The sequence below is a fragment of the Dipodomys ordii genome, unplaced genomic scaffold (assembly GCF_000151885.1).
Source record: "Dipodomys ordii isolate 6190 unplaced genomic scaffold, Dord_2.0 Scaffold4, whole genome shotgun sequence".
Classification (NCBI taxonomy): Eukaryota; Metazoa; Chordata; class Mammalia; order Rodentia; family Heteromyidae; genus Dipodomys; species Dipodomys ordii.
In genome coordinates, this window is record NW_012267220.1 from 19,311,906 (window position 1) to 19,323,600 (window position 11,695).

At 35.2% G+C, this 11,695-nt stretch overlaps 1 protein-coding gene across 6 annotated transcripts in view; it reads right to left on the reverse strand.

Annotated features, from left to right (window-relative positions):
* Pcm1 (pericentriolar material 1) overlaps positions 1–11,695 on the reverse strand; it is a 91,101-nt gene that overhangs the window by 71,538 nt on the left and 7,868 nt on the right. For 2 of the 6 annotated variants that reach the window (XM_013025478.1, XM_013025471.1), the window contains 5 exons: positions 10,140–10,409; positions 8,676–8,846; positions 8,384–8,500; positions 1,134–1,311; positions 888–977 (listed from right to left, as the gene is read on the reverse strand). In XM_013025478.1, coding sequence (XP_012880932.1) covers positions 888–977; positions 1,134–1,311; positions 8,384–8,500; positions 8,676–8,846; positions 10,140–10,409 — 826 coding nt within the window. The remainder of the gene's footprint in view (positions 1–887; positions 978–1,133; positions 1,312–8,383; positions 8,501–8,675; positions 8,847–10,139; positions 10,410–11,695) is intronic. The other 4 variants (XM_013025482.1, XM_013025488.1, XM_013025503.1 and 1 more) reach the window with 2 other exon arrangements.

Below are 11,695 nucleotides of genomic sequence, written 5' to 3' on the forward strand. Positions count from 1 at the left end.
TGAGGCCCTGGGTTTGATTCTTCAGCACCACATAAGCAAAAAGAAAAAAGCCAGAAGTGGCGCTGTGGCTCAAGTGGTAGAGTGCTAGCTGAAGAGCTGAGGGACAGTGCCCAGGCCCAGAGTTCAGGCCCCACGACCGGAACAAAAAAAAACAAAAAACAAAAAAAACAAAAAACTATGTAATATATAATATTGAATGCTAAACATACACATTTAATCATTTCCTAACAAAGTTTGTTTTTCCTTTTTTTTTAAATGTTTACTTTTCTTGGTACTTGGGAATGAACCTAAGGCCACACAATAGTACTTTACCACTGAACTAAATAAGTTTCTCTACGTTCCTTTTTGAGACGAGGTCCTGCCATGAGTCCCAGGATGCTCCTAATCCTTTTTTTGTTTGTTGGTGGTGGGGCTTGAACTCTGGGCTTGGGCACTGACCCTGTGCTCTTCAGCTCAAGGCAAGCACTCTACTACTTGAGCCATAGCGCCACTTCCGGTCTTCTAGTGGTTTATTGGAGATAAAGAGTCTCACTGGCTTTCCTGCCATTTAAACTGTGATCCTCAGATCTCAGCCTCCTCAATAGCTAGGATTATAGGTGTGAGCCACCAGCAACCAGCTGGATGCTCCTAATTCTAAATCCTCTTCCTTTAACCTCCTGAATCCTAGAGTTACATGTGTATACCATCAAACCAAGCTTCCTTAATAGTTCCTTTGGAAGAAAGTGAAGAATGACAATCTCTAAGAAAGAAAGAGAGAAAAAGAGAGAGGGGGGAGGGAGGAAAAGAGGGGGGGAGGGAGGGAGGAAAGAAGGAAGGGAGGGAAGGAAAACGTTAGGAGCCCTATCAACACGAGGTACAAAACCACAGAACTAAAGCCTCCTTTTTACCTCTTAAGGGTACTCTCTGAAGAAAAGGAGAGCGAGCTGTCTGTCTGCACGGTACAGTATGATGGCCAGCAGATGTCCCTGCAACTTTTTCTGCATAACCAGAGAAAAGCACAGGACAGAGTAAGCCTCACATACAGTTTTCTAAACTAGTCAACAATCATGATCTCAATAGCAGCATCCAAATTTGCAATATAATTACTTATGGAGCCTTGCACACAAAAACAATATTCTAAGGCTGTAACATACCAGAATCATCCATCACAGCTATAGCTTGCTCTGCTTTATGTTGCAAAGCTAGAAGAGCAGCTTGTCGACCCTGCAGAGCTCGAAGTTGTTCCTGTTGTTGTAACATTCTTTTTAATAAATCATGTTGTTTCTTCAAATTTTCTATCTCTTCAATAGGCTCCTGTTGAGGATCTCTAGCCTGGAAAATAAAACCAGTAATATTTATATCTACCTATTTTAACTGCCAATGGCAAAGTACATTCATACATGTATTATTAAATATACAACTGTAAATACAGTTTTAGTAGATTTTAAAAGAACGAATAGAATGATGATAGACAGCCTGCCATGTTAAGTGTTTGGTAATTTCACAGTAATTATTATGATGACTTATTATGAAGGTGTATCAACAAAAGAAAAAGAAAACCAGAAAATTGGAAGTCAAAGAAGGCAAAAAGTGCTATCTACAGTATACACAAAAGAATGGGAGATTCATATTCCATGAAATAGTAGCAAATTCTATTGGGCTATGCTTAAAAAAAGATCAATTAAACTTTCAAAACGAGAAAAACTTCCTAAAGGAATCTCAGAATATAAACAAACCCACTAACTTCTAACAAAGGAAACAAATTTTAGATATGCATTTTTTTGTTTGACAAGTATAAAAAAGCTTTTTGTTTGCCTCATATTACTAGGTATATAGGAAAGCAGTAAAATTTACAATTTGAATCATGTATGTCACTGATTTTCTTAAATTATGCTTAATCAGCTGACTATAAGGACACAAAAGTACATACTACAAATTTCTCCAAAATGCTAAGAACTTATCACTATGTATAAAAGTCAAGTAACGGATTATATTGATACAAAACATCATTACAAGAAATCATTGACATCAAGTGGGCAGTGTTAAAAGGACCATCAATAGTATAGTACTTCCCTAATATGCACGAGGGCCCTTGATTCAACAAAAAGAAAAAAAATTGTATTCTGAATAATCATTTTTAAACTATTCAAAATGAAGCTTTAAGAGGTAAAAAGGCCCAGAATGGGAAGGGGAAACAAAGGAGGCTACAATGTTTGATAAGAAATGTACTCATTATCTTGCCCATGTAATTGTAACCCCTCTGTACAGTATTTTCACAATAAAAAAAGTAAAAAGGCCCAACAAAAATACAACATGAATTCAATAAATTACAAGTCAAATTATGCATGAAATACAAAGCATAGTGGCTTTTCATCACTACCATTAAAAATTTAAATGTCCTATGATTTTACCTATTTATATAAAACTTTCCTTTTCTTGTCAATTTTAAATTTTGTTAAAGTTTTTTGTTGAACATTTTTTTGTTAAAAATTTAAATGATTTTCCCCTAAAATTAATATAGGTATAAAAAGTTCAGTAATTTCACTTAAAAGTCTACTTTTCCTGTACACATCTGATTTCTAGAGAAATTATGGAGAAAATAGATGGCTCAAGAGAAGTTTCCCTCTGGGTGACATCCCTCACCAGTACTATGGAAAAGTAAAGCCTCTTCATTTCCCAAGAACTCACCAGTATTGTGAATAGGTAAAGTAACCATGACAACATCTTACATTGTGACTTGGAATTAAAAAAAAAAAGAAAATTAGTAAGTCAACAAAAACAAAAAAAAAACATATCACAGAGTATTTAAAGAGGGTGAAATAGGATGTTTAGTGGAGGTTTATTACTAGTTACTAATTTTTACATCCATATAAACATTCTATTGAGATCTGGAAAGCTGAACCAAGAGAGTGGGTAAGACTGACCCAATATAAAGAAAGGGAAATGAAATGAAATAACTAGAGCTGAACAATAACTAGAGCTAAGCACTAGTGCTTCCCACCTATAATCCTAACTGCTTGGCAGGCTGAAATCTGAAGATCAAAGATCAAAGTCAGCCTGGGCAGAAAAGTCCGTGAGATGGTACTTCCAATTAACTAGCAAAAGAGCTAGAAGTGCAGGTACGGCTCAAGTGCCAGCCTTAAGTTTAAAAAAAGAAACAAGAGGGCTGGGAAGGTGGCTCAGTGGTAGAGCGCTTGCCTTGCATGCATGAGGTCCTGGGTTCGATTCCTCAGCATCACATAAGCAGAAAGAAAAAAAAAAGCCAGAAGTGGCGCTGTGGCTCAAGTGGTAGAGCACTAGCCTTGAGCTGAAGAGCTGAGGGACAGTGCCCAAGCCCAGAGTTCAGGCCCCACGACTGGACACAAAAAGAAAGAAAGAAACAAGAATGCAAAGCACACACACCCACACACAAACATGCATAGGCACGCACACACACACATACACACCTACTCCACACTAAACTTTAAAAAAATGTCTAGGAATAAGAACATGACAAAAATATAGTAATTGGAAAGCCAGTACTACAGCTAGCCCTTCAAAAACATACTCAGGCATAAAACCTAAATTGCACATATATAAAACAGTAAAACCTCAGGAAATCTGTCTTCATTTCCTCCTCTAAATTGGGGGCTTCTCCAGTAATTTTTCAGATACAGACTTAGGTTTATAGCTAGCTTCAGACAATATATATATATATATATATATATATATATATATATTCTGATTTTTTTCATGTAAAAAGAAACTGAAAGCACACAGAAAACAAAGCTTTAATTTATCCAACATCATAATTAGACAATGTCAGGATCCTAAATCTCTAGTGCTCTTTCCATCACACTGTCTGCCACAAAATTATGTGCTTGGGTTCCAAATACCTAAATTAACACATAATCTCAGAAGAGGCACAGTTAGTTTGTGAGACCAGGTGAGTTCACATAAGGTAGTCAGAAATGATTAAAATAATACCAAGAGAAAATAACAGAAGTGTGGTATTTCTGCCAGGCCTCTTTTGTAAAATTACACAAAATTTGTCCATAAAATATTCACTAAGATGGAATCTGCCTTTGTAGGTATAGCTATATATTAGTACTTTCATATTGAACTCCCAAATCAAAGATAGTTTTTACCCTTGAATCTCAGTAAGATCTACCGGTTTTGTTTTTTTTCTATTATTCCAACAGAACACTACATTTTGAAGTTTCTAAGGAGAAAATGAAGACAAGGTAATGAGAATGGCAGACCCCTCTTAGCAGACAAAATAAGGTGGTGGGAATTAATTTCTTTCTAAGAAAATCATTTAATGAACTGAATCCTTAAAATCTACAGTAGGATAACCTTAAAAATCTGCAATAAACTTCAAGCAAATTCAAGAAAGTAATACTCATTTGTAAAGATACTTCTCAAAGAAACGTAAAAGCAGAAAGGCAAAAACGTTAACTCCTTAAGGATGGAGGGAGGAAAGTAATAGAAACTATGATGTACCACCTGTTAACTATAAACAAAATTTTAAAAAAGACAAAAATTTACAAAGAATACCATAAGTAACCTAGAACTTTGTTCCTTTCAAATTTCACTAGCTTTAAAAATAAGCAGTTAGCTTATTGTTGGGAGAAACCTCTTGCTTAGCGTTATTTATTTTTGCCAGTCCTGGGACTTGAACTCAGGGCCTGGGCACTGTCCCTGAACTTCTTTTACTCAAGACTAGCACTGTACCACTTGAGCCACAGCACGACTTCCAGCTTTTTCTGTTTATGTGGTACTGAGGAATCGAACCCAGAGCTTCATGCATGCTAGGCAAGCACTCTACCACTAAGCCACATTCCCAGCCCTTGCCTATTAGCATTTTATGTAATTAAACATGTACATAGCAGATTATCAAACTGTGTCCTCAAACTCTTATGAAGCCAGAAAGACAAAACAAAACACACAAACTGTCAAAATATCTAGAGGTTAATATTTCTCATAAAAAGAAAATAAGCTGGGCGTTGGTGGCTCACATCTGTAATCCTAGCCACTCAGGAGGCTGAGATTTGAGGATCATAGTCCAAAGCCAGTCCGGGCAGAAAAGCCTCTGTGAGGCTTTTACCTTCAATTAACCACTAAAAAACCGGAAGTGTAGCTCAAAGTGGAAGAGTGCCAGCCTCGAGAAAAGAGTTCAGAGACAGTGCCCAGGCCCTAAATTCAAGTCCCACAATCACTACCACCACTACCACTAACATATATATATACACATATGTATATATGTGTATATATATATATATATACACACACACATACATATAGATATATACATACCTAAAAGAGGAAATGATCAGCCCTTAATAAAATAGAAATAAACTCAAAATTAAACTAATGAAATAACTCACCTAGACTGATCTATTAGTAATAGAAAGTACTCTGCTCTTGCCAAATGAACATAAACATTTTTACAAATGCTATTTTAGTAGAACAAGTTGTCTCAAGTGGAATTAGGTAGTTTTCTTTAAAGTTAATATGACTTCCTTTATGCAAATCACCAAAAACTAAAAGAAAGCTTAAGGAAGGAAGGAAACACCTAAAAATATTAACAAACAAGTCAGCTACAAAATTAAGTATTTTTCTAAACAATGGAAAGGAGTTCTAACAGCAACATAAATACAAACATAAGAAAAATAAGATGTGTTGGAAGAAATGAGTGAAAGTGTTAAAAGGGGGTAACACTAAGATACATTATATTCATAAACTGCTTTGTTATATAGCAACTCCTTTGCACAACCACATAAAAGATAATAAACAAAAGTATTTCTTTTTACAAAGAAAGGAAAGCTAATAGTTTGTTCTGTTTTCCTTTTCTTTCATGAATGAACAGAAAGACAAAAATTAAAAATATCATTGTGATGAACTCAAGTATCAAATACAAAGGGCCAACTAACTGATGGTCTAAGTTCCAGAATGTGTTCTATATTTTAAGGTCTGATTGTAAAAATGACATTTAATTTTTAAATTCTTTATTAAAATCAGACACTTAATAATCTACGGATATATATATATATGTAGAAAAAAAGACTAAGGGACAGCATTTTATTAATGTAAATTAGTGTAATAAAGTTAATAATTTATATACTTAAGATATTATCAAGCCGGGCGCCAGTGGCTCCTGCCTGTAATCCTAGCTACTCAGGAGGCTAAGATCTGGGGATCGCCGTTCAAAGCCAACCCAGGCAGGAAAGTCCTTAAGACTCCAATTAACCACTCAAGAAAACCAGAAGTGGCGCTGTTGTTCAAGTGGTAGAGTGCTAGCCTTAAGCTGAAGAGTCAAGGACCAGAGTTCAAGCCCCATGACCAACCAAAAATAATAATAATAATAATAGTAATAATAGCAAAAACAGAAAAGCAATAAAGAAGAAATATGAACAAAAGAGGTACTCTTGTACAGACTTCCCAAATTAATACTGTGAAGTATACCTTTAAGGGAAATCTACATTTTCGGCTATATTTTCCAATTAGGTTTCAATTCCCTGTCATTCTGAAGTCTGTCACCTTTCCCTTTTGGACTTGTAGTAATGTCAATAAGCTTCTTGTGAAGCTCAATCCCCTAGTTTGTCTAAAATACACAGTCAAATTCTCAGACTAAAAGATGCCTTCTTTATTAAATAGTGTTAGCATATTATTTTCTTAATACAAAGTTCTGTCTAACACATAAGCCAGCCTTGTAAATAAATACTAAAATTTCTTGGTCCATCGTTCTTTAAAAAGCAATCCAGGGGCTAGGAAGGTGGCTCAGTGGCAGAGTGCTTGCCTTGCATGCATGAAGGCCTACATTCAATTCCTCAGCACCACATAAGCAGAAAAAGCCAGAAGTGGTGCTGTGGCTCAAGTGGTAGAACGTTAGCTTTGAGCTGAAGAGCTGAGGGACAGTGCACAGGCCCAGAGTTGAAGCCCCACAACCGACAGAAAAAAAAAAAAAAAGCAATCCACCCATTCCTACGTGGTAGTAAATTACTTAGTGAGATTTTAAGTTTCTTTATACTCACCTCTTGCTTATTATACTTAAACAAATCCTCAACAATTTCTAAGGTATACAAAACTGCTTATTCTGATACATATTAATGAACTTTCATGTCATGATTTTGTTACTATCAAAGTAATTCTCACCATGGTATACACTTTAGACTAACAGATAAATTATAATTAATTATACCATTTCCCACACTTCCCCAACAAATTCCTTTACATACACTACCCCTTCTGTTTCTACTAACAGGTAAGAAATTATTCTCAATACTACTGTAAATATAGAAGCCATTTTCCCACAACAGAATCAACTTTCAACAATTCTTTGGACCAATCCCTTCTAAGTATTTCCTGGTAAAATAAGATAGAGAAAAAAAATGAAATTTCCTTCTTAAATTAGAAAGAGCAGGGAAGACAAAAAAGGCAGATAAGAAACTATTCAAGGTCAATACTAAAAGGAAACAAACCCTCAGTTTCCTAATGCTGAGTAGCATTTTGGAAAGTACTTCAAAAACAATGAAATATATATGGTAATCCTTTCAAAAGAAAAGTCATTTTGGCAATAGGATCTAAGCTTACTAAGGCATGATTATAGGTACATCTGGTAAATATGCTTAGAAACAATAGTTTTTGAAACATATTAACTTATATGAACTAAGTCTAACCTACAAACTGCTGCTGAAAGCTTTAAAAACTGTATTTTCAAAGGACAGTATTTTTATAAATTTCATGTTACAGTAAAGAATTAAAGTGTATTTCTTACTGTAAGAAAATAATGTAAATACTGTCCTGGTCCTACTGTCATTTTTTCAGCGTTTTGATCATTTGATTTTGCTACAGTATTACTATCTAAAAAAGGAAAAATCTTAAAGAGTGGTCCATGGCGAATGAACATGGAGACTTCTTGCTGACTACGTGTTTAGCAGTCATTACTATTATTATTGATTACTAATAGTCATCAGAACCACAATGAATTTTACCTTTCCTAATGCTTTTTAAAATTAGGAAAATTAGGAAGTGGCGCTGTAGCTCAAGTGGTAGAGCGCTCGCCTTGAGCTGAAGAGCTGAGGGACAGTGCCCAGGCCCAGAGTTCAAGTCCCACGACCGACCAAAAAAAAAAAAAAAAAAAATTAGGAAAATTGTGCTAAACAAAACTAGAGAAACAGTGTTTCTCTACGATGAAGTTCAGAAATGACTAGATTTTCAATTCAATCACTATATTTTTAATCCTTGTACATTAAAGTTTTAAACCTTCATGTTTAAGAAATGTATACAGCATTAATAATTTGAGGGTTTCTTCCCCAGAATAAATTTTTTATTAAAGAATATCTATAAGATATCATCTTGAAAAATGGAGGAACGTTTAAAACTTCATTTCCAGTACTTTAGTTATTAGCAAAATGCCGCTTACCGTGGTATCTGAAGCCTCAGACTGCACATCTATGTTTAGCGATGTGCTCTCAGCTACAGAACCAGATCCCACAGCTGAATCTACAGTCCGAACATCCTCCTCCTCATTTTCTCTAGCCTGAAATATTTTAGTGGTATAAATCATACAACTATTAAAAAGGGCAATAAAATGTTATAATGGATGTCACAGGTTTTTAAATATTCTGGAGTGGCATCAGAATGTCACTAATGTATACAATTCATATATTATAAAAAAACAACTTGATATATTACTTAAAAGGTCCAAAACTTACAAGGATTTTTTGGAGAAATTTCATGTATGACTTTTCTTGTTCTTTAAGGTGATCTATTAGATGAGTAAGACGCTCAACATTAGCAGATCTTTCATTTTTTTCCACAAGGTCTTCTCGCATAGAACTAGCTTTAGTAAGATAGTCACGAATTTGAACAAGCCTACTTACAATCTATAGGGCAAATGTTAAAGAGAATGAAAAATACATGTAGGTTTATCATATAAATTTATATATGCAAAATATGTTAGCAAAACAAACTTTAACCAGAACATAATTAACAATACTAAAAATTTCAATCACTTATTTATGTGAAAATTGAACAATGAAACCTACTGAAATTGGTTTGGGAAGATAGAGGAGATGAGGTAAAGTGATGGAAGGGGTAAATCTGATCAAGGTACACTGCACTATGCACATATGGACATCTCAAATGAAACCCACTTATACAACTGATGCTAATAAAAAATATGGAAGAAATTTTTAAACACAAAAAAATTTTAGCCGGGTACCAGTGTAATCCTAGCTGTAATCCTAGCTGTAATCCTAGCCTGTAATCCTAGCTACTCAGGAGGCTGATATCTGAGAATCATGGTTCAAAGCCAGCCCAGGCAAGAAAGTCCATGAAACTTTTATCTCCAATAAACCACCAGAAAACCGGAAGTGGCGCTATAGCTCAAGTGGTACAGCACTAGCCTTGAGCTGAACAGCTGAGGGAAAGCGCTCAAGCCCAGAGTTCAAGCCCCACGACTGACAAAAAAAAAAAAAATTAATGGAAACTCCTCTGTACAACTACTTAAAAACTTTAACTTATATGTAAAATTTATAAAACAAATTGCCCATTTATATGTCTTCCTCATATAAATTAAATCCTTATAAATATCTTTGAAAGTGCTTTTCAGAAAAACAGTATTGTCAGGCATCAGTGGCTCCTGCCTGAAATCCTAGCTACTCAGGAAGCTAGGTCCCAGAGTATTGAGGTTTGAAACCAGCATAGGCAGAAAGGCATCAGAATGCCATCTTCAAAAGAACCAGCAATTTAAAAAACTAGGACTGGGGCTGGGAATGTGGTTTAGTGTAGACTGCTTGCCTAAAATGCATGAAGCCCTGGAGTCAATTCCTCAGTACCACATAAACAGAAAAAGCTGGAAGTGGTGCTGTGGCTCAAGTAGTAGAGTGCTTGACCCACAGCACCACTTGCTAGACTTGAGCAAAAAGCAGCTCAGGGACAGTGCCCAGGCCCTGAATTCAAGCCCCAGGACTGGCAAAAAATTAAATACATAAATAAAAAATTAGGGCTGGAAGCCTAAATAGGCACCAGTTGAATGGGCAACTCAAACAAGTTTGAGTCCCTGCATTCAAATTCCAGTTTTACCAAACACTTCTTACTAGAAATCAACATTTGGTATTTGGTAAGTAAAAATGTACATATGAAATTTGTAAAAATAAACAAAACAAACACATTACCTGACTGCTTTCCATTGCAGGCTCTCCTCTCCCATCCTCTTCTGATACATGACAATTTTGTAAAAGGTCATTACTTAAAGCAGATGCAAACAACTTTTTACATTGTGTTGATCCAACCATTTCTCTTTTTTGAAGACTTGTAGCAGCATCTTTGCTCTTGTTAGTATTAATCTGCATAGGTAAAAAGTTGAAGGGCTTTCTGTTTTCACTAAGCTGACGTTTGTTGTTGGCAGCTGTTGCTCTACCTTGAGAATCACTTCCAATGCTTCTCTACACACACAAAAAAAAATCACACAAACATTAATCTTTTAACTTCAATGTTCTTAGTTCCACTATCAGTTACTTTACTGAGGTATATTCAAAAAATATTTCAAAGATCTATAAAATTGTTTTAATAAAAGAATTAAAGTAATTATTCTCTAATCACCTCATTTTCCTGAACCAATTCATCTGATGACTATGAATAAGTGACATACTAGGACTATAACCACATTTACAGAATTCTCACAGGCTCTGGACTCAAGAAATTAATGTTAAGTATCAGCACAAAGATTTGTCTATATGAAGCACTGTTTGAAAAAGTACTTTAAAGATAGGGATAAAGCTCATAGGTAGAATGTTTACCTAACATGTATAAGACTCTGGCTTCAATCACAAGCCCACATATTTGAAGAAAAAAAAAATCAGTTTAATACCTGCTGTAAACTAAAACTAGTAAAGTATTTCCTAAGTAGAACACAGTCATTTCCATCATCAGACTTAAATCTATTTGCCATGTATTTGGGAACCTCTTTACTTCTGCAAACTATAGATGTGTTAGTAAAATACTGATCAAGAGTTCATTGGGGTTTTTTTTGTTTTTTCAGTCGTGGGGCTTGAACTCTGGGCTTGAGAGCCGTCCCTCAGCTCTTCAGCTCAAGACTAGTGCTCTACTGCTTGAGCAACAGGGCCACTTCCAGTTTTCTGGTGGTTAATTGGAGATAAGAGTCTCACGGACTTTCCTGCCTAGGCTGGCTTTGATCCATGATCCTCAGATTTCAGCCTCCTGAGTAGCTAGAATTACAGGTGTGAGCCACCAGTGCCCAGCAAAAGTTTATTGTTACTTCTATTTGCTTATAGTGGTTATAAAAACAAATCAATCTTATTCTAATTTAGATAATCTAACACATCCTACACTTAACAATACCTACATTAAACTTAATTTTATTCAGTTAATATCATGCAAAATTTACTTTTATAATAAACTTATTAATTAGCAATAGTAATGAAGTCCAGAAAGTTGTGTACTGGGCAAGTTTAGAAATAAGACTTTGTCTCTCTTTAAGACACAGTACCATCATTGATTCCTTCCACATGTATAGAAACTTTTATTAAAACATGTTTGTACATCTTTATGGGATACAATGTAATTAAATACACATGACTGCCTAATGATTAAATTAGGGTAATGAATACTTGCACCTCCTCTAACATTTATCACTTCTTTGCTAAAGCACTTCCATACTGTCCTAATTGTTTCTTAAATACATCGTGTGTGTGTGTGTGTGTGTGTGTGT